The sequence below is a fragment of the Xenopus laevis genome, chromosome 6S (assembly GCF_017654675.1).
Source record: "Xenopus laevis strain J_2021 chromosome 6S, Xenopus_laevis_v10.1, whole genome shotgun sequence".
In the NCBI taxonomy this organism is placed as follows: Eukaryota; Metazoa; Chordata; class Amphibia; order Anura; family Pipidae; genus Xenopus; species Xenopus laevis.
Window position 1 is genome coordinate 12164585 of NC_054382.1, and position 21225 is coordinate 12185809.

At 39.6% G+C, this 21225-nt stretch overlaps 1 protein-coding gene across 2 annotated transcripts in view; it reads right to left on the reverse strand.

Annotated features, from left to right (window-relative positions):
- ptprn2.S (protein tyrosine phosphatase receptor type N2 S homeolog) overlaps window positions 1–21225 on the reverse strand; it is a 577776-nt gene that overhangs the window by 405106 nt on the left and 151445 nt on the right. Inside the window, exons 5-10 of one of the 2 annotated variants that reach the window (XM_041567358.1) lie at window positions 20876–21038; window positions 10781–11243; window positions 9427–9666; window positions 7632–7672; window positions 4776–5164; window positions 4159–4161 (exon numbers count right to left, since the gene is read on the reverse strand). In XM_041567358.1, coding sequence (XP_041423292.1) covers window positions 4159–4161; window positions 4776–5164; window positions 7632–7672; window positions 9427–9666; window positions 10781–11243; window positions 20876–21038 — 1299 coding nt within the window. The remainder of the gene's footprint in view (window positions 1–4158; window positions 4162–4775; window positions 5165–7631; window positions 7673–9426; window positions 9667–10780; window positions 11244–20875; window positions 21039–21225) is intronic. The other variant, XM_018269027.2, reaches the window with a different exon arrangement.

Sequence of the window (21225 nt, forward strand, 5' to 3'; positions counted from 1 at the left end):
AAATCCATTCAAACGTACGTGGAACCGCGATAGGGAATCAATGTCACCCCGCCATATTACAAATATATCATCGATATATCTCCACCAGGCCACTGCGTGTGTCCGGTAGAGATCATCGCGATATATAAACAGTTCTTCAAGCCAAACCATGAAGGTATTGGCATATGACGGGGCGACATTTGATCCCATCGCGGTTCCACGTAACTGTAAATAGAAATTTTCCTGGAAAGTGAAATAATTCATTCGCAATATGATTTCAAGAGCTTCAAGAAAAAACTCAATTTGTTCAGCAGAATATTGTACACTTGCACGTAATAACCATTCACAGGCCCTTAGCCCCTCATCATGGGGTATAGAGGTGTACAGACTGGACACATCAAATGTGGCCAGCATGATATCCTCATTATCCTGTATATTTAGACCATCCAGTCTTGCTAAAAAATGTCCACTATCCTTAACATAGGATTGTGTAGTGGTAACCAAGGGTCCAAGAATCCTGTCCAACAGAATCGCCAACGGGCAAAAAACAGAGTTAATGCCTGAAACAATTGGGCGACCGGGAGGATGGACAGGATCCTTGTGAATCTTGGGTAATGTATATAGAGTTGGTATACGTGGAAAAGTGACAGTTAAGTATGTTTTCAAACTCTCAGAAATCACATTGTTGTTTACTTTAGCATTTAACATGTGCGTAATTTTCCCTGAAATCTCTGTAGTGGGGTCTCTATCAAGTTTCATATAGACAGCTTTATCCGCTAATTGGCCCAAAATTTCATCAATGTAGTAAGTGGTATCCATAATCACAATCGCACCCCCCTTGTCTGAGGGTTTGATTGTGATCATGTTTTCGTTCATTAAATTATCTAAGGCTTCCTTTTCTGCCCTAGTGACATTATGTATCACTCTAGGGATATCAGACCCCTGCTGATACAATGTTTCAAGTTCTCGTTGTATGTTATTAATATATGTTTCCACGGCAGGGTAGGTAGTTGGTGGAACAAACCTACTTTTGCTGCGGAGACCAAATTTTTGTGGAGTGAGTAAGAAAGACTCATCAGCATTAGTTAATTGCATATCACCATTATCAAAATTAGAAAAATGTACCTTCAACCGTAAAGTCCGATAGAATCTGTATAAATCAATGTCCATTTGAAAACGATCCGCTGGAGCCGATAGACAAAAGTTCAAACCTTTTCCCAATACTGCCACCTGTGTTTCACTAAGTTGAAAAGAGGACAAATTGAAGACTACTTGTTCCCTTTCTTCCCCTGTTTGTTCCTCGGAGGGAGCACTCGTTTTTTGTTGTTTGCGCCCGTGTTTTCTGCCACCTCTCCGTCTCCTCGGATGTCTAAAAAATGGCGTGGGCCCGCACTTGCCTCATCACGTTGATCCTCCATTCGTGCTGGCCTCTCCATATCCCGCGGCACACTCGCACTTCTTGGCCCTCTCTTTTCGCACCTTCCCAGTGGTTCCAAGCATATACCCGTCCTCTCTCATAATCAACCGTATCCCGGTCATACTTCTGCCTCTTTTGCTTTTCATTTTCTGACTTGTACTTGTCAAGCTTAATCTGCATCTGATCCTTGAGTTCGGCCAGTTCCTGTAATGAACTGCCAGCAGTCAGCTGTACATCAATCTTTTGTATTTCAGTACGTATAGCCTCGAGTTCCTTTGCAATGAATTCAACAGTTAAAGTCATAATATCAAAAGAACATTTGTTCAAGATTTGTGCAAACCTCAGTCGGAACTCATCGTTCCCAGCAAACAACATGGGCCGAAGTGAGATCCGCAAACCACGAGGAATGCGCTTGTTAACGAAATACTCAGCCAGCGTCTCCGCATGTAGTTCAAGATCAATGGCACGGCGGTTCAGTCCCTCAAGTTTTCTCTGTAATTGAGCTGAAACCGGGACGCGTAGAAACTCTGCCGATTGTGCAAACAAAGCCACGATCTCCTCGGCCTGCGCTTCAGTGTAGCTGAACACTTGGCGATCCGACTGTTTGGGAGACGCCATGTCTGCTCCCTTCTCACTGGACTGAATTCCTTAATTAACCCCCGTCATATGCCAATACCTTCATGGTTTGGCTTGAAGAACTGTTTATATATCGCGATGATCTCTACCGGACACACGCAGTGGCCTGGTGGAGATATATCGATGATATATTTGTAATATGGCGGGGTGACATTGATTCCCTATCGCGGTTCCACGTACGTTTGAATGGATTTCATCCGTCCATTAAATTTTCACATGTGTTCAATGCTCATGAAGTTTCTTTTTTGGATGTCCTTATCTACAGGGACCAGGGCCTACAAACTAGGCTATATTCCAAGCCCACTGATCGTAATCAAATATTACATTTTGACAGCAATCATCCGATACATACTAAGCGATCAATACCGATTAGTCAGATGATGCGGGTACAAAGAGTAGTGAGCAATCCCACGGTAAGGGAGGTACAGGTTGGACAAATGAGAAACAAATTCAGGCAGAGAGGCTATCCCCCACAGGTTCTAGAGAGAGCTGAAAAGATAGTCAAAAGTAAGAAAACAAGAAAAACTAGAGAACCAAGGACTACTTTTGTGAGTGAATATGGACCAATGAGCAATAAGATCAACATGATTATACGCAAACACTGGAGCATTCTACGTAGAGCTTATCCCACAATAAGAGAGTTTGCCCTACCTCCTATGATTTCATACAAGAGAGGTAGGACAATCGGCTCTGTTCTGTCTAGAACCAAGACATCAAAACCGGAAGTCGGTTCTAATATTTTTTTGGGTACTAAGAATACGGGTATGTACCAGTGTCTGAATTGTGTACAATGTAAACATGTGATTCGAGGAAAGAATTTTGTACATCCCAACACTGGGGAAACATTTCAGATTAGAGGATATCACACTTGCTTGTCACAGTATGTGGTTTATGTGATCATATGTCCATGCAACAAATTATATGTTGGGGAAACCGTGCAGAAAGTGAAGTCACGGATTTCCCAACATAAATCTACAATTAATTGTGGCAATCTAGCACTGCCATTATCTAGGCATTTTCGTGAGTTTGGTCACACAAGTGACCAACTGCGGTTTATGGTGCTGGAAACAGTACCTCCGCTTAAAAGAGGGGGTGATCGGGAGCTAAGATTGAAGCAGCGGGAGGTGTGGTGGATCAATAGGTTGAACACACTTCACCCACATGGTCTTAATAAGGATTATGACTTGTACTTGTTTTTATAGCTAATTTGTTATATTTATTACCATTACTGTATTCATGGGTTAAAATTGCTGCGATAATATTAAAGTTGTTTCCATTATATTTGATTTTCATTCAGGCTATGGGGTGGAAACCCTGCATTGTGTATGGAAAATACTTTGCATGTCACTTCCTTTCCTGGACTTTAAATACCATTATGAACACGGACTATGTCTTTTCACCATTGATACATATGGCTTGAGAAAGGGCCAAGATGGCTCGAAACGTCGCCAACTGATATGTGCACATATATGGTGATGTAAGGTTTTTATCTTTCAATACATTATTTATGCATTAACAGTGAGTGCTGTCCATTTCTTTCATTCCTATATACCATGGGAAGCTAACCGGAGTATCCCAAAGGACGAGCACCACAGTCAGATTCATTAAGCGTGAGTGCTGTTACTAACCTTGTATATATCTATATATATATATATATATATATATATATATATATATACAGGTATGGGACCTGTTATCCAGAATGCTCGGGACCTGGGGGTTTTCTGGATAATGGATCTTTTCGTAATTTGGGTCTTCATGCCTTAAGTCTAGAAATTAATTTAAACATTAAATAAACCCAACAGGCTGGTTTTGCTTCCAATAAGGATTAATTATATCTTAGTTGGGATCAAGTACAAGCTACTGTTTTATTATTACACAGAAAAAGGAAATCATTTGAAAAAATTTGGATTATTTGGATAAAATGGAGTCTATGGGAGACAGCCATTCCGTAATTCGGAGCTTTCTGGATATCGGTTTCCGGATAAGGGATCCTATACCTGTATATATACATATATATGTGTGTGTATATATATATATATGACCCAGCAATTTTATTGTGCAAAATCAAAATTTTGATCACATATTCAGACCCTTATCAAGATGCCTCATAGTTTACAAACAACTTTCTAAATACCCAGTGCAAGTTACCTAAGTAACTAGGTAACTAGTACTGGGTATTTAGATGGTTGTTTGTAAACTATGAGGCATCTTGATAAGGGTCTGAATATGTGACCAAAACGTTGATTTTGCACAATAAAAAGGACATAAGTGTACTTGCTAAACTACCACTTGGCATCCAGGCAGTTGGTGGGTTTTTATTGTGTGTGCCCATCATTACTATGGAATATATACATATATATATATATATATATATATATATATATATATATATAGGTAACTTGCCTGGATACCCTGCTATGGTGCAGGAGTTGGCCCTCCCAATCTCCCTAGTGTTGTAGGGAAATGTTTAGTCCCTTTCCTGCTGAATAGGTGATGGAGTGATGTCACTTCTGGATTGATTTGCAGTCCTGGGTTGGAAGGTAAGTTTAACTGTGTAGGGTCAATGTTGGCGGCTCTGGTAGGGGTATGTGTTGTGTGAAGGTTGTGGGTCGTTTTAGGGATCAGCGGGTCTGGGTCAGGCATGGGTCATTCTGATTGGACCCGTGCAGAACTCTAACTCATGACACGTGACTTACTGAAATGTATTACAGAAATAAAGTAAATTACCCCGAATACTTACTTTTTTTGGGTTACAATGTAGCCGTATCTGTCACTGCTGGAAGATTTCACCTGTAACTGCAACCCTTCCACATACACTTTCTTAGGTTCTTCAACATATGATTTTTCATCCTGTGCAAGGCTTTCTTCTACCCACTGCTGCCCCTGTATAAACTCCCTGGAGTCAATGTCGTTGGCAGATTTCTTCTGGGCAGTTAGTTCCCTTGTATATGTTTCACTCTTTACATTTTCTATCCCATATTTCTCATCTTCATCCTCATCAGAGTTGTAGTTGATATCTCCAAACCTCCTCAATTCAGAGCTGATAGGTTCTTCAGAAATAAACTCTTTTTTAGGTGAGTTTACAGTTAAATCAGGGAGGTATCCATCCTTTGGGCCTGTTCCTTCAACCTTTCAAAAATATATTTAGTTCATTAGAATATCACTATAACATCTCTTTTCTAACATAAAATGTAAATGGTGACCATGGCATGATAGTAGGGTAGAAGGGCAAGAAGCTTTATATCAAAAATTCAGCTGTTGATAAAACGAAGCTCCCTGCACCCACCTAAGACTGGTGAAGCCCCCCTAAATTTGATAAGGGCTGAGGTCCTAGATATGAATATAATAATTCTGAAACCTTGTCTTGTATCTTAACACAGAGCTTTCAATCTAAACAAATCAAAAGAATTATTAATAAAAACTTAGTCATTCTTTGTACAGAACCTATACTTGATTAAATGTAGGTTATAATTGTCACCTGGATAAAATGTAGGTTATAATTGTCACCTCGTTTTAAGATGATCTAAAACCATTGGTGACCTTCTTTCTCCAAGTCTCATAGAGAATACGGAAATAAATGGCCATGTTTAAGATGCATGTATAACATAAAACAATATCTTAATTGCAACCCTAAAAATGTTGTATATCTTATTACCAGTGATGGGCGAATTTCTTCCATTTCACTTTGCTGAAAAATCTGTAAAACTCGAAAATTGACGCCCACGTCAATTTTGACGCCGCGCTAAAGTCAATGGCCATCCCAACAGTGTTGACGCGCGATTTTAACACTAATTTTCGAGGGAGTTCAAAAAATGTAATGTAATTCGATAGCCTAGGATAGACTTATCTAATCTGTATTGATCTTTTTGATTGGCTGTCCTAAACTTGTTTTTAATTGTTTTTAGTATGTCCAGAAAATCTTTGTTAAATAAATTACTTGTTTTACTGCACCGAGTTTTGGAGAGCCAAGTCCAGTTTTGTGCCAGCCTGCTGTCAAATACAAATGTCCTAGATATGGATCTAATTTAAATAGAATCTATATTTCATGGATCAATAAGAAAACTGCATGCAATATATCTATAATATCCCTTGGATTAGATTTCCAAGCCATACCACTGTTCTCTTTTTAAACCTGCCCAAAAGAACTGTTGGGGAGGCAGTTGGATATGGCCCATAAATGAACAAATAAGTAGTGATGGGCGAATTTGCGCCGTTTCGCTTCGCCGGAAAATTCGCACATTTCCCACGAAATTCACCAAACAGCGAAAAATTTGCGAAACCGCGCCCGCTTTTGAAGCCGGCGTCCGTTTTTTTCGACACGGACGAATTTTTTTTTTTTTTTATGCCAGCGAATTTTTTCGGGCGAATTTTCACGGGCGTTTCGCAAATTTATTTGCTGGCGGCGAATCGCGCAAATTCGCCGTGAATTCGCGCCTGGCGAATAAATTCACCCATCACTACAATTAAGCCCCCAGCTCTATCTAAAGGTCCTAAAAATGATTGTGCATGGTCATTTTAGGGTCATGGCACACACTCAGATTTGGGGAGATTAGTCTCCTTGAGACTAAATCTCCTCTTCTTCGGGCGAGTAATCTCTCCGAACTGCCTCCCGCCGGCTAGAATGTAAATCGCCGTCGGGATGGCACTCGGAGTGCTTCGTTTTCTGAAGTCGCCTCGAAGTTTCCTCGTGAGGCAACATTGGGCGACTTCGGAAAACAAAGTGCTCTGAGTGCCATCCCGCTGGCGATTTCCATTCTAGCCGGCGGGCTAATCTCCCCAAATCTGCCCGTGTGTCTCTGCACTTAAGATGAGGAGAAATTGATCTATAATTTGTTTAGTCCAATGGAAACTTCAGGAGACTTCAGAAAACGAATCGATCCGATCCGTGCCCCTTAGAAAAGGAGATTTGTCGCCAGGCAACTAATCTCCCCAAAATCTGAGCATTTGCCCTGACCTGAATACAAAAAAAAGGAGATATATTCCAGAAACAGTTCAATGATAGCTCATGATATATGATAGCTCTGTTTATATGGAAATGGAAACTAAAGCCTAGGCAAGGCAAAAACTGAAAACAATTTTATAGAAGCTATGGGGTTAAGTATAAAGAATATTAATAAACATGTGGCTCAATATCTCTCAGTTACAAAAATCCCAAACAAAAAAATATTATATAGTGACTTTCTGTAATTTACGTTTAAAGCTTTAATTTTCAAAAGAAATGATTCCCTATTAGAAGTTGTCACTAACAATCTATGCAAAACAACCAAACTTTTTTCATTATCGCATAACGATATGTTTATCGGTCCCTTCTTATTTACAGAGGTATATCGAATATTAGTACAGATAAAAGTTCATTTATTTCATTGTTTTCAAGTCATTTCTAGATACCTCCAGAAATTAAGGGCTCTCAGTAATTACCCCATTTTAGTAATAGCAGCGATAGAACATAGTTCAAATTGGAGTGCACCGTTTCAGTGGGACTAAAATAGAAACCCAATTAGATTACAACTGAATTATATGTTTTCGAATTAAAAGAAAAACGAAAAGGTCTATAAAAGTTATCTGTACAAAAACTGTTTAATGGGTAGACTCTTACCTTCATTTCGTACTGAGAATCTCTTTCGTTTGTCTCTTGATCTGCAGGAAGAATGAACATAGTTACGTATTAATAAATCAAAAGGAACAATTCTGGTATAACAAGGTACAAAGTGCACAAAATAGAAGCAAAGTGTTTTTTCAAATGTTACACCCTGTCTTATGTTGAGCACCCAGAGGAGGAGGTGTGGACAAAGACATACACATTGGAGTCAACACTCTCCCCTCCCCCAAAAAGAATGTTTTTGCATCATTCAAAACTAAAGATCCTACGTAGTGATGGGCGAATAAATTCACCAGGCATGGATTTGGTGCGAATTTCCACATTTCGACAACCATAAATGGTTTCCGCGAAACTGCGGAGAAAATTTGAAGGGACAAAAAAAATTGACGTGCGTCAAAATTATTCGGATGCCCAATGACTTTAATGTAATTGGACAAAATAGTTGCGCATATAAAAATTGTTTTTACACCCATTGACTGCAATGCATTTTTTGCGCATTTTCGCAGTTTCACGAATGGACAGATTCACCCATCACTAATCACAGGCTTCAAAAGAACCTACTTACTGGCTGTCCTATCTTAAGCCAATGTGCACAGGTTTTCCCCAGATGCTAAGGGGCATGTTTTGCACTCCTAAGTGCTTTTTCATCCAGGAGTTATTAAATGAACTCTATGATATTTCCTAAAAGGTTCAGCAACTCATGGATGTTTGTCGTACGTTGACAGCTTATAATTGAGCATCCAAGTAGAATGGGGCCACAAATTCAGAGAATCAATGTATGTAATTCAGGGATATCCAGCCTTCTACCTGTTTTTGAGCTACAATTTAGAGCAGTCCCCCTAACATTCATGTACCTGGGAGAAACTTGGGCTTTGCGCAGGCAGGTGATCACTTACAGGTACCAAATAAATGTGCAAGAGTGCAACTGTATAAATGTCTGAGGCCTCATTTATGATGCCCCACACAAGCAGTGGTCTGCCATTTTTTTGCACTTTGTCCACTGAGATCTACAGACTTCACCATGAATGGAATGCAGGCAGCACTCCATCTAAGTGGGGTGGAACATAGGCATCCTCCCCTCTGCCCGCACCTTCTGTGTCATTTAGATGTGCGAATAGGGAGTAGCAGAAGGTAGAGCTCACATTGGGTAAGAACAGGGCCAACTGCATCTCCTGATGCTGCACTCATCACTGAGAGCTAGGAGCACCCTCTTGCAACCCTTAGTGCTCTTGCACTCGGCCCCCTCCCGGCTTCAAGAAGGACCCCTCTGGTCAATGGCAGCTGTTATGCGCAGCTTGCACCTCTTGCTTTGTGCACCTTGTACCTCCCTTACAGTAAACAAACAGTACTGGTCCTGGGCCCAAGACAGTGTAAGAAGAAGCAATAAATGGATAGAGTTTAAATGTGCCCAACATTACATTAGCAAATGGTAGGGATGCACCAAATCCACTATTTTGGATTCAGGCGAACCCCCAATCATTTGTGAAAGATTCCGAATCCTAATTTGAATATGCAAATTAGGGGTGGGAAGGGGAATTTGATTTCCCTCCCGCCCCTAGTTTGAGTATGCAAATTAGGGTTCGCATTTGGTTCAGCCAAATCCGAATCCTGCTAAAAAAGGCCAAATCCTGGATTCGGTGCATCCTTAGTAAATGGCACCCTCAGTTATGCTATAATATATTTATGCTTTAAAACACTAGCAATAACATCAAAAAAGTTTACCACATTCCCTTTCAATAAACAAAGACATTAGTATTTAGCGCTGTTCTCATTTTAGTTGTTCTTCTATTACCTTGGAACATGCTGTTGATTTCCCTATCTTTATTTTCTTGGGATCCCTGTGGTTCTGTTGGGTTTATGTCATGTTCCGCCCTCTCTCCTTCTAGCTTTCTGCTGCTGGGCTTCTCCCCATCCACAAACTGAAGTGTGTCCGCAATTACATCAGCCAGTTCATCCAGCTCTTTGGGGCTGAGGTTATCAACGTTCAGTTTGTGCTTTCCTAATTGCTTCACCACGTTCTGGATGAATGTTTCTTAGAAAACAGATTATACTGGGGTTATTTTTTTATAAAGAAAGTCATAATGGATAAATAGTTTATCAAAATATACAGTATATCTAAAAATACACAGTACATCAAGGGCACTGGGCAGTTTCATGGAAAGTGGTATCAATTCACAATATAAGATCATGTATCATGTTACAGGGTTTTCAAAGTGAAGCTATTATGGTTGTCTTTCAATCTGTGGAATCAGGTATATCTGTACAAAAATGTATATATATTACAGTGTTTATAAACCTGTTTTACATGAGCCCATCTAATAAGCTAATGTCAAAAAGGGGAGTATGTTTCTTTTTAAAGGGAATGAACTTCAACAAAGAACCCCAACGTCTGCAGTGCAAATACTTTTGCACCCTCTCACTGAACCTAGGCTGAAATCATGCTGGCTCCAAGAAAATCCAAAATGGCGGCTGTGGGAGGGCTCTCTCATTTTCAGAAAGCTGTAAGGTGAAACTTTTGCAGGTTCCCTTTCAAATATAGTGGTTTAAAGGAGAACTAAGCCCCCTCCATATCAAAAGCCCCCTAAAAAAGCAGAGAAGAGCAGCAGAGCTCCCGGTCACCATCTTCCATTGACTGAACTCGCTTTGTATTGTCTTCGGTTTTCCTCACCAACACAAAGCCAGCAGGAGCATGCGCAGTTGGGTCAATTCGGGGATTGCCTACAACTGTGCATGTGCAAGTCATCGTTGAGACTTGAAGACTATATGGTTGGAAGATGGTGACTGGGAGCTCCACTGGGCTTCTCTGCATTTTTTTAACTAATACACATTGTGGGGAGGGAGAGAGGAGAGGGGGCAATGCCAGGAAGTTTAGAGGGATTTTTGTTAAGGGGGGGGGTTTAGTTCTCCTTTAATAGTGGTGTAGAAGAGCTATTGCCAAGTTAAATATTTGACTTTAGTGCACCCAGGCTTAAAATCCTCTTTAATGAAGCCAATGAAATAGTCTGTATATATCAAGAAAAAATATTGCTCTGTTTTACTTCAACTCAATATATGATATTTCCAAAACAGAAGAAAATTAATAATATTGTGAGAACCATGTACATTATGCACATAAACTATCACATGTCTAAAAGAAAATATATTACCATCCACTGCACTCAGGGGATCTTTTGGGTCTTCCAGACGAGAACTGGATTTATAGATCATTGGTCCGAGATTTGGCTTTAAAAGTAATCTAGATCTTGGCTTCTGAAGGAAAGACTTTATTTTAAAACCATCTCCTTTGTCATCTTTAGGAAGCACTCCATCTAGTAGATTCATCTGGGGTATGGAAAGGTATCTGTTAGAGGTGGATGAGGAAACTTTTGCTCTTCCATTAGGATTGACTTTATTGGAATTGTGCTCCATTGCCTTTTGTGCAAGGTAAGCTTTAAGAGCAATAAGAAGGGATTTCTTCTCTTGGTCCAACTCTTTGGGAATTTTGCCTGGTAAGGGTTGGGTCAAAGTATTTGAAGGAAGGTCCTTTGGAGAGTACGGAAGCGTGGGCATTTTCCCTTTGGATTTCTGGAATATGCGGTCAATAAACCAATCGGATTTTACGTGATCATTCTGGAGAAAAAAAGAAAGAACTTAATTAAGAACATGGGAATGATCCTTAAAGGGCATGTAAAGGCAATAAAATAAAATCACATTTTTTACTTTCGTTAATGAAAAAGAAACATATCTCCAATATACTTTAATTAAAACATGTGTATTGTTTTTATAAGAAACCTGACTGTATGCAGTGAAATTCTCCCTTCATTTACTGCTGTGGATAGGAATTGTCAGACAGTCCCTAACTGCTGAGCAGGGAAACAATCATACTTATGAACAGCAGAACTTACTTCCCAGCCATTCAGAACTTAAGCAGCTTTGTTTATGACGATCCCTAAGCAGCCCAGACCACACTGAGCATGTGCACAGTCTTAGTCTTGCAAAGATGTTTAACAAAGTTACAAGATGGTGACCCCCTGTAGCCAACTTTGAAAGCATAAATTATTTGTTTGATAAGGCTTGTGGTGCAGTAAGTTCATGTTTATATTTAGTATACAAAATACAGCATTTCTAGCCTTATTCTATTTTAGTCTTTACATGCCCTTTAATGTTCATCCTTTGGACACTGGTAGATATAGATCATCAACAGACAGAGAGCTGCATATAGGTCTTCTATTTGTTACGCCAAGATCATCAACCCACACAATCTTTACCATTGTCTTAATACAGATGGAATTCTTATATAACCTAAAGAAACCATATGAATCATCATTACTCATGAGATATGCTTCTAGCAGTAAAACACTGTCATAATTAGTAGGTTTCAGTCTTATACTTGTGCTTTGTTGGCTTTGATTAATAGAATCAATGATGGTTTGAAGGTCGCGTGTTCTGAATCTCTACTACTGGGAATAATTAGAATCATTCTGTACATTTTACTAATGGGAAACTATAACCTTTTAATAATGAAGTTTTTAAATTGTGTTTACTTTTCAAAACAGTCTACAGTGTACAGCTAATTGAGGGCACTGAGCATTTGCACTAAATGAGTGGGAGCAGCCATATTGCTTGGAGCCATATTGGAGAAAAAAACATAATAAGCCTCATTTAAAGGGGAAGTAAAGTCTAAAATAGAATAAGGCTAGCAATCCTGTTTTTTGTATACTAAACATATTATTATTAATATTATTAACATGTATTTATATAGCGCCAACATATTGCGTAGCACTGTAAAGTAAATGTGATTATACAACTAAATCACATGAATTCTATACATAGAACATATTGAGCTACATACATCACAATCAATACCGGTACAAAAGGTGAGGAAGGCTCTATGCAGAAAGAGCTTACACTCTAAAGGGAAGGGAGTGATACACAAGGTGTGGGAGTGGGCAAGATCGAATTAAGTGGGTGAAAAATCTGGTACTGTATGTGGTGTTGCGTTTGGTAGTTAAGCAGAGTGAGGGTAGGCTTCTCAAAAGAAGTGCGTTTTTCAGAGATTTCTTGAAAGCAGAAAGGTTGGGAGAAAGTCGGACAGACCGTGGGAGAGAGTTCCAGAGGAGGGCTGCATCCCTTGCAAAGTCTTGAATGCGAGCATGTGAGGAGGTAATGAGAGAAGAGTTGAGTAGCAGATCAGTAGAGGAGCATAGTAAGCGGTCGGGTGAGTATATAGAGATGAGTTCAGAGATGTAGGGTGGGGCAGAGTTATGAAGTGCTTTGAATGTCAGGGTCATTAATTTGAATTTGATTCTGAAAGGTAGCGGAATCCAGTGCAGGGATTGGCAGAAGGAGCGGTTGCTGAGGTGTATGAGCCTTGCAGCAGTGTTCATTATGGACTGGAGAGGTGACAGTCTCTGGAGGGGAAGGCCAATTAAAAGAGATTTACAGTAGTCTAGATGTGATATGATGAGAGTGAATAAGAATTTTGCAGCATCTTGGGTGATGAATGATCGTATTCTGGATATGTTCCTTAGGTGTGACATGATTTAATAAGTGACTGGATATGAGTAGTGAATGACAGGGCAGAATCTAGGATAACCCCAAGGCACCGGGCCTGGGGAGAGGGGGTGATACTGGAATTGTTAGCCATGATGGATACTTCCGGGATGTTACTGGTGTTCGTTGGAGGTAAGAGAACCATTTCAGTTTTAAGGTAGCGTAGCGACATCCAGGTAGAGATAGCGGACAGGCAGGAGGAGACACGTGTTAGGAGTTCTGGGTTGAGATAAGGAGATGAGAGATAGATCTCAGTATCGTCAGCATAGAGGTGGTAGTGGAAACCATACGAGTTGATTAATTCATAAACATAAACTTACTGCACCACAAGACTAATCAAATGATTTATGCTTTCAAAGTTGGCCACAGGGATTCACCATCTTGTAACCTTTTAAACATCTTTGCAACACCAAGACTGTGCACATGCTCAGTGTGGTCTAGGCTGCTTAGGGATCATCATAAATGATCAAAACAGCACAAGTCAAAGGTCTCTTCTCCATCCTTCTCCTCCTTGACCTATCATCATTTGATACAGTTGACCACTTTCTCCTGATGCAGATTCTGTATTCGCTTGGCATCCGTAACCAGGTTGCATCTTGGCTCTCTTCTTAGCTTTCTAACCGATCATTCACTGCCTCCTGGCTATCTCTAATTGGATGAATCAGTGCCACGTCAAACTCAACCTAACAAAAACTGAACTAATCATCTTTCCACCTAAGCCTAGTCCTACTCCCCTACTTATCTCTATTGATGGCATGCTCATTAACCCTGTCAACTCAGCTCGCTGTCTGGGTGTAATCTTTGACTCCTCTCTCTCCTTCTCTGATCATATTAACACCAATGTCAAAACCTGTCACTTTTTCTTAAGAAATATTGCCAAAATCCATCACTTCCTTTCAACGGCTAGGGCCAAGACGCTCATTCATGCTCTCATCCCATCCAGACTAGATTACTGTAACCTTCTACTAACTGGCCTCCCTAACTCCCATCTCTCCCCTCTACAGTCTGTATTAAACACTACTGCCATAATTATCCTCCTCTCATCCAAAAGGGTACAGGCCCCTCCGCTGCTGAAGTCCTTATCATGGCTTCCTATAAAACAAAGAATAACTTATAAACTCCTCCTCATAACCTTCAAAGCCCTTTATTCCTCTGCACCTAACTACATCTCATCTCTTGTTTCTCTATATCTTCCTGGCCGAAACCTCCACTCCTCTCAGAGCAACCGCTTGGTTGTACCCCCCACAACCCACCACTACTACTGCTGTTTCCCGTATCAAACCCTTCTCTCTTGTGACTCCATATATTTGGAATGCCATTCCTGAATCTCTCAGGAGAGAATCCTCCTTCAATGTTTTTAAAACAAAACTCAAAACTACCTCTGGAAACACTTGGATAATACCTGAACTGGGAACTGGCACTTATATAACAGTGTAACAAACTGTAACCTGCAGCACCTTAATACCCCTCTGAATTGTGTCTGTATGTTACCCTCCCATTTAGACTGTAAGCCCTATGGGGTAGGGTCCTCTAGCCTTTTGTTTCCTTGACACTGAGCACTTAATCTGTATTATTATGTGAATTGTATTTATAATAATGCAACTATTGTAACTTTTTATTTCAATTACCCCTTGTTTGTTACTACTAATTTATTGTTTTGCTGCACAGTGGTTTGCCCTCAAGGAGTGCTATACAAATAAAAATATACATACATACATACATACATTCATACATACAAGTCAAATAATATCTGCCAGAAGAAAGACTGATTAATAATCAGAATATACAGACTGCACTGGGTTCTGTGTTGTCATGTAATCTAATGTGGATTTTATAGTTTTTGTATTTTTTAAAACAAACTTTCTCCAACTCAACAAAATAATCCTCCAAATAGAATCCAAGTTTATCTGTTTAAATCTGGCTACTCGATCTTTGCCTCTGCAGCTGGAGTTGAAAACAGTAAAGGGGATGTAAAGGCAAAAATAAAACCCAATACAAATCTCTACACAGAAGCCAACAAAGCTGCTTGAGTTCTGCATGGCTGGGAAGTAAGGCGGCCCCCCTCCCCCTGCTGTTCATAAGTATAATTATTTCCCTGCAGAGCAATTAGGGACTGTCTGACAATTCCTATCCACAGCAGTAAATGAAGGGAGAATTTCACTGCATACAGTCAGGTTTCTTATAAAAACTGTACACATTTTTTAATTAAAGAGATAGGTTTCTTTTTTATTAAAGAAAGTAATAATTGGATTTAATTTTTTTTGCCTTTACATGCCCTTTAAGACCACAAGTAAAAGTGCAGTCATGATAAAATACATATAAATGTTGCATGTTTTGGCAGTATTCATTGATGGTACTTGCATCCAAACACACTCCTTGCACTTGTACATTGTTGTGTTGAGTTCCTGTTCATTTGTCCCTCATCTAACGAAGAATTGTGTGCAAGTGCCCTTATTGCCTCTAGGGAACCCTGGGTTTAGCAGTGGCTCCAGAGTCATACTATGCCCATTATGAAAATTGTAGTTGTGTTTGTTTCAACACTCTGGCTACAACACGAAGCAGGGACACAATGACACAATGAATTCTGGGGAAAAACAAGGCAATTTGCATGCAAACATTTTATCTTTACACACAATGCTTCATTTTTAAATGACCCTTACTGAAATTTCTCTACAAGCAACAGCAGTAACAGTTTCTTCCATTTATGACTAGGGATGGGCGAATTTTTTCGCCTTGTTTCACCCTAAAAATGACGCTCATAGACTTGTATGGCATTGTGCGTCAAAATAAAAAGACGCGCGTCAAAAAAATTTTGCCACGCAATACATTTTTTTTGGACGCCCATAGACTTTAATGGGCGTCTGCGTCATTTCGCTGGCGGCGAATTTTTGGCGAAACGAAACAGGTCAAATTCGCCCATCCCTATTTATGACCAAGAACAGTGGCCAACTTGGGCTTTTCCTCATAAGTGAGACGGGGCTGCTGCACAATTGCATCAGATGCCGTGCAGATTTGTCCCATTCAATGCCTATATTGTGGGCAACCTCAAAAAAAAACACTCAACTTTTCCGGGATTTATCATGCAACAATTATAAATCTGAAAATACTCCAGATGAGCCCTTTGGAAATAATGTAGACATCCATGGCAGATGTTTCTTTTACAACTGGAACAGTGGTCTCCAACCAGTGGCTAGTGAGTAACATGTTACTCACCAATCCATTGGATGTTGCTCCCATTGTCCCCAAAGCAGGTGGGTATTTTTAGATTCCTGTTTTTGTGACAAATTTTGGTTGAATAAAAACAAGATGTACTGCAAAACATAGCCACTTATAGGCTGTCAGTCAACACAGAGGCTACCTAATAGCCAATCACAGTCCTTATTAGGCACCCCAAGAACTTTTATCATGATTGTGTTGCTCCCCAACTATTTCTACATTTGACTGTGGCTCACGAGTAAGAAAGGTTGGGTATCCCTAAACTGGAACAGTGGTCTCCAACCAGTGGCTGGTGAGTAACATGTTACTCACCAATCCATTGGATGTTGCTCCCAGTGTCCCCAAAGCAGGTGGGTATTTTTAGATTCCTGGTTTTGTAACAAATTTTGGTTGAATAAAAACAAGATGTAGTGCCAAACATAGCCACTTATAGGCCGTCAGTCAACACAGAGGCTACCTAATAGCCAATCACAGTCCTTATTAGGCAGCCCAGGAACTTTTATCATGATTGTGTTGCTCCCCAACTATTTCGACATTTGACTGTGGCTCACGAGTAAGAAAGGTTGGGGATCCCTAAACTAGAAGATTTTGATCTTTAATTGGTGGTTTTTAAGGTTTTCAGGTGGTTTGATGCTGGCTATCGTGCGACATACATAAGGGTAATGGTTATCACGGGACAAGGTGCAAAAATTGCAGATATAGTGACTTTTCTGCAACTTTTTCCTGTTCATACTCTTTCAGTTTGGATCATTTGATAAATGACATTTGTTGAAATAAGTTTATTCATCGTTTCTTAAAAATTAAAATGAGTAAACGTTGAGTTTTTGTAAACCCTCAAAGTTCTCAATTTTATTGCTATTCTTATCTTCTATTCAGGACCTCTTCCATCTTGACTTCCTGGTTGCAACCAGATAGCAGTTTAAAGGGGATCTAAAGTCTGAAATACAATTTTTGATACTACTGAAGCAGGTTACAAAATTCATATGTTTTTTAATTACAGTTTTAAATAAGACACTATTGTTAATGGCATTGCCATATTTTAGAGGTTTTTGGATAATGGGTTTCTGTATGATGCATAAACCCCATACCTGAACTATTTATAGGAGAAAAAATGATTTTTCATTTTTTAATGATACAAAAGAAAAAATACTAAGAAATACACAGAGCAAATTATCTCAGCGTGAGCTTCTGACATCAAAAGATCCCTGTAGCTGTTATAAATACGTAATACTAAATTTAACCTTTAAATTAGGTTTACTATTTTAGTGAACTCTGCAGCTTTGGGGAAGAAAAGTTCAATGATAAAGAATAAAAGAATAAAAGATCAATAATACAGAAAGGATAAAAGGGGATGACATTCTCCTGAAAAAGCAAATCTCCTAGCCAGCTGACATCATTTATCAAGTAAGTAAGCAATTTAAAAGTTGACCCACAAAAAGTAAAAATAAGTCATTATTCACACATTTTATTTTCATTTTTAATACAATTCTTAATTCTTCTAACAATACAGCTGTTTTCAAATCAATGTCTCTGCTGAGGCAGTCAGTAAAGCAGCCCCCTATTATAACAAAACAGTCACAACAAAGGGTAAAGAGTGGAGGTTGTATGCAATAATCAAATGGTCAACCTCACAAGGACCAAACATGGAGTAGCATCAATTTCCCTGTGTAGCTCTAGGAATTTAAAAATAAAAAACATTTTGTTTGATTATTGCACTCATGTTGAACAAGTGGGTATACTGCCCATATATGACTAATTGAGTGTCATCCTGGAAATCAATGTACTATTCGTTATGCTGTAACTTACAATACTAATATTTATTTTATCATATGCCTTAAAGGAGAACTAGACCCTAAAAATGAATGTGGCTAAAAATGGCATATTTTATATAGTGAACTTATTGCACGAGGCTAAAGTTTCAGCTTGTCAATAGCAGCAATGATCCAGGACTTCAAACTTGTCACAGGGGGTCACCATCTTGGAAAGTGTCTGTGACACTCACATGCTCAGTGGGCTCTGATTGGCTGTTGAGAAGCTAAGCTTAGGGCTCGTCACTAATTATCCAGCAGAAAATGAGCTTCCCTGGCTGTAATATAAGCTGATGCTACAGGTTTGCTGATTATTAAATTCTGATGCTAATTGCACTGGTTTCTGTGCCGCCATGTAGTAATTATCTGTATTAATTACTAATCAGCCTTATATTGTGACATACCTATTCTATGTGTACTGTATATTGTGAGTGGGTCCCTAAGCTCAGTAAGTGACAGCAGCACAGAGCATGTGCAGTGAATCAGCAGAAAAGAAGATGGGGAGCTACTGGGGCATCTTTGGAGACACAGATCTTTACTGCTAAAGGACTGATGTTGCCTTGGGCTGGTACAGAAGCACAAAACATAATAACCATTGATAACCTACTTCTTCAGTTCTCCTTTAACCCACAGATAATGTTGTTGGCCAATATCTGTTTGCCATGAAACTGGGAGGCTGATTAATAGGTTTTCTAATAGGATATTTTTTTCTAAATTTGCAGGGTAAACAAAAACACTTGTTTTTGTGATCACTATTTTCTAGTTGAACTCCAAATTGATCCTAGGACATCCCCCATATGCTAAAGGCATACATAGGCCTAAAGAAGCTGCCGACAGACCAAGTCGCCAGCTAGTTGGCCGGTGTGGGGCCATCCGACAGGCGTACCCGATAAATATCTGGCCGAAAGTCGGCCAGATGCCGATTAGGCAGGGTAAAAAATTCTGTTGGATCACAGCGCATCTGTTTATTGATGCAGTCCCGTGATCCAACTGCCGGTTTAGGCCTCCATTCTCCCTAGGGCCCACGATCGGATCAGCCCGAAATGTGAACATATCGGAGAGATCCGCTTGTTTGGAAACATCGTGGCAGGTTTAAGGTGGCGAATAGTCTAATTCAAATTTTTAAAGGGCCAGTACATGATAAATTTCAAAAATCAAATCCGAAAATTCTAATTTTCACTTTAAATCTGCCCCTTGGCATATTTATGGGGTAAAAAAAAAACTCCTGTAAAAGATAACCTCGATGATAAAAAATCACATTGTTACTTTCAACTTTACCAATTTGATTTGAAGAAAATCTCAAAATAAAAAAAAATAGAATGATTTTCCAGATAATGAATCTTTTCGTAATCTGGATTTCCATACTTTGTCTACTAAAAAATCCATCAAACATTTAAATAAACCCAATAGGCTGGTTTTGCCTCACATAACGATTAATTATATCTTAGTTTGTATCAAGTACCAGGTATTGCTTTATTATTGCAGAGAAAAAGGAAATTTTTTTTAAAAAAAATTTGATTATTTTGATAAAATAGGGAGACGGCCTTTCCGGAATTCAAAGCTTTCTGGATAATGGGTTTCTATAGAATGGATCCCATATCTGTATAATCATAGAGTACATTAGTGAATGAAACACTATACTAAACTTAATTAAGCTACAATAAAAACCCTTCCTTGTGTACCCTTTGGTGCAAATTCACTAAGATTCGTAGTTGCGCCAGGCGCAACTTCGCCGCGCTTCGCCGCACTTCGCCAGGCGTAGTTTCGCCAGCGCTCCGCAAATTCACTAAAATCCGAAGTTGCGCACAGGGGTAGCGTAAGGTTGCGAAGTTGCGCTAGCGTTGATTCGCTAAGTGAAGCGAAGTTACGCTAGCGAAGGTTAATTTGCATACGGCGCCAAATTTCAATGGAGGAATACGTATCAGCACTACAAATGCCTAGAAAACCTTCAAAACATCAGATAAAAATATATATTTTGCCCTACACATGTGCCCACTGTCTAGGTAAGTTGCCATGAGTCAGGAAATGTAGAGGGGGAAGGAGTTTTTCAGCCTATCACCCATAATGTAGAAAACACGCCAGCGTTTTTTGGGACTTAGAAAAAATTTTTGACTTTTTTTGAAGCAATCCCTATCTACTCTATTGCGCTTCGCCTGGTCTGAGGTGGCGAAGGAAGTCTAGCGTAAAAGGTAGCGTTCAGTACACTGCGCGCGTTAGTGAATTTGCGTAGTTACGTCCGTAACGAAAATTCGCCAGGTGTAAGGGTGCGAAGTAACACTAGCGAATATACGCCAGCGTTCGTTAGTGAATTTGCGAAGTAACGAAAATGCCCAACGCTAGCGAATTGACGCTAGCGTTCGGCGCTTCGGCGCTTAGTGAATTTGCTCCTTTGTCTTTTCCCCATGATTTTGACCTTCTAGTGCCATATGGCCACCAAGTAACAATTGCAAATCTGGTAAATGAAGGAATTAGAAATATCATACTAATAAAAAGATCTAGGGAAGAGATAAATGTACAGTTGCAATGAATAGATGAATAAAATTGTGGTGTTTTTGAGCGATAAAATGGTGGGAGTGTTTGGCCAATGTTGGTTCATCCTGAAGAAAGACAACACTGTCATGCATTTGGCTTCCCTTCCATTACCCTAATGCTATGGTTGACATGAACTGTGCCTGAATGATTTACCATTATCAGTGGCTTTTCTGTCTTGGTCCTAGGATAAAAACTTGGCAAAGCTGGCTGTGGAAGAATTCCAAGATACTGGAGGTATTGGTGAAATGATTTGGCAAAATTAGCATTCTTCTCCGATTCGTGATCTCTGTTAGTTTCAGCATTTATCTGTGAAGCCCTAGAAATATGGATAAAATATAAATCAATGCAAGCAACACATGTTAGACATATTATTTCTTCAAGAGGCTTCAAGGAATTCTCACAACTACCTGCTGTTTAATTCTTTTAATTTCTGGTTTTCTGAAATAAATCCAGATTGCAATGTGGAATGCTATCGGCATGCCTGCAACCAAAAAGATTATTTC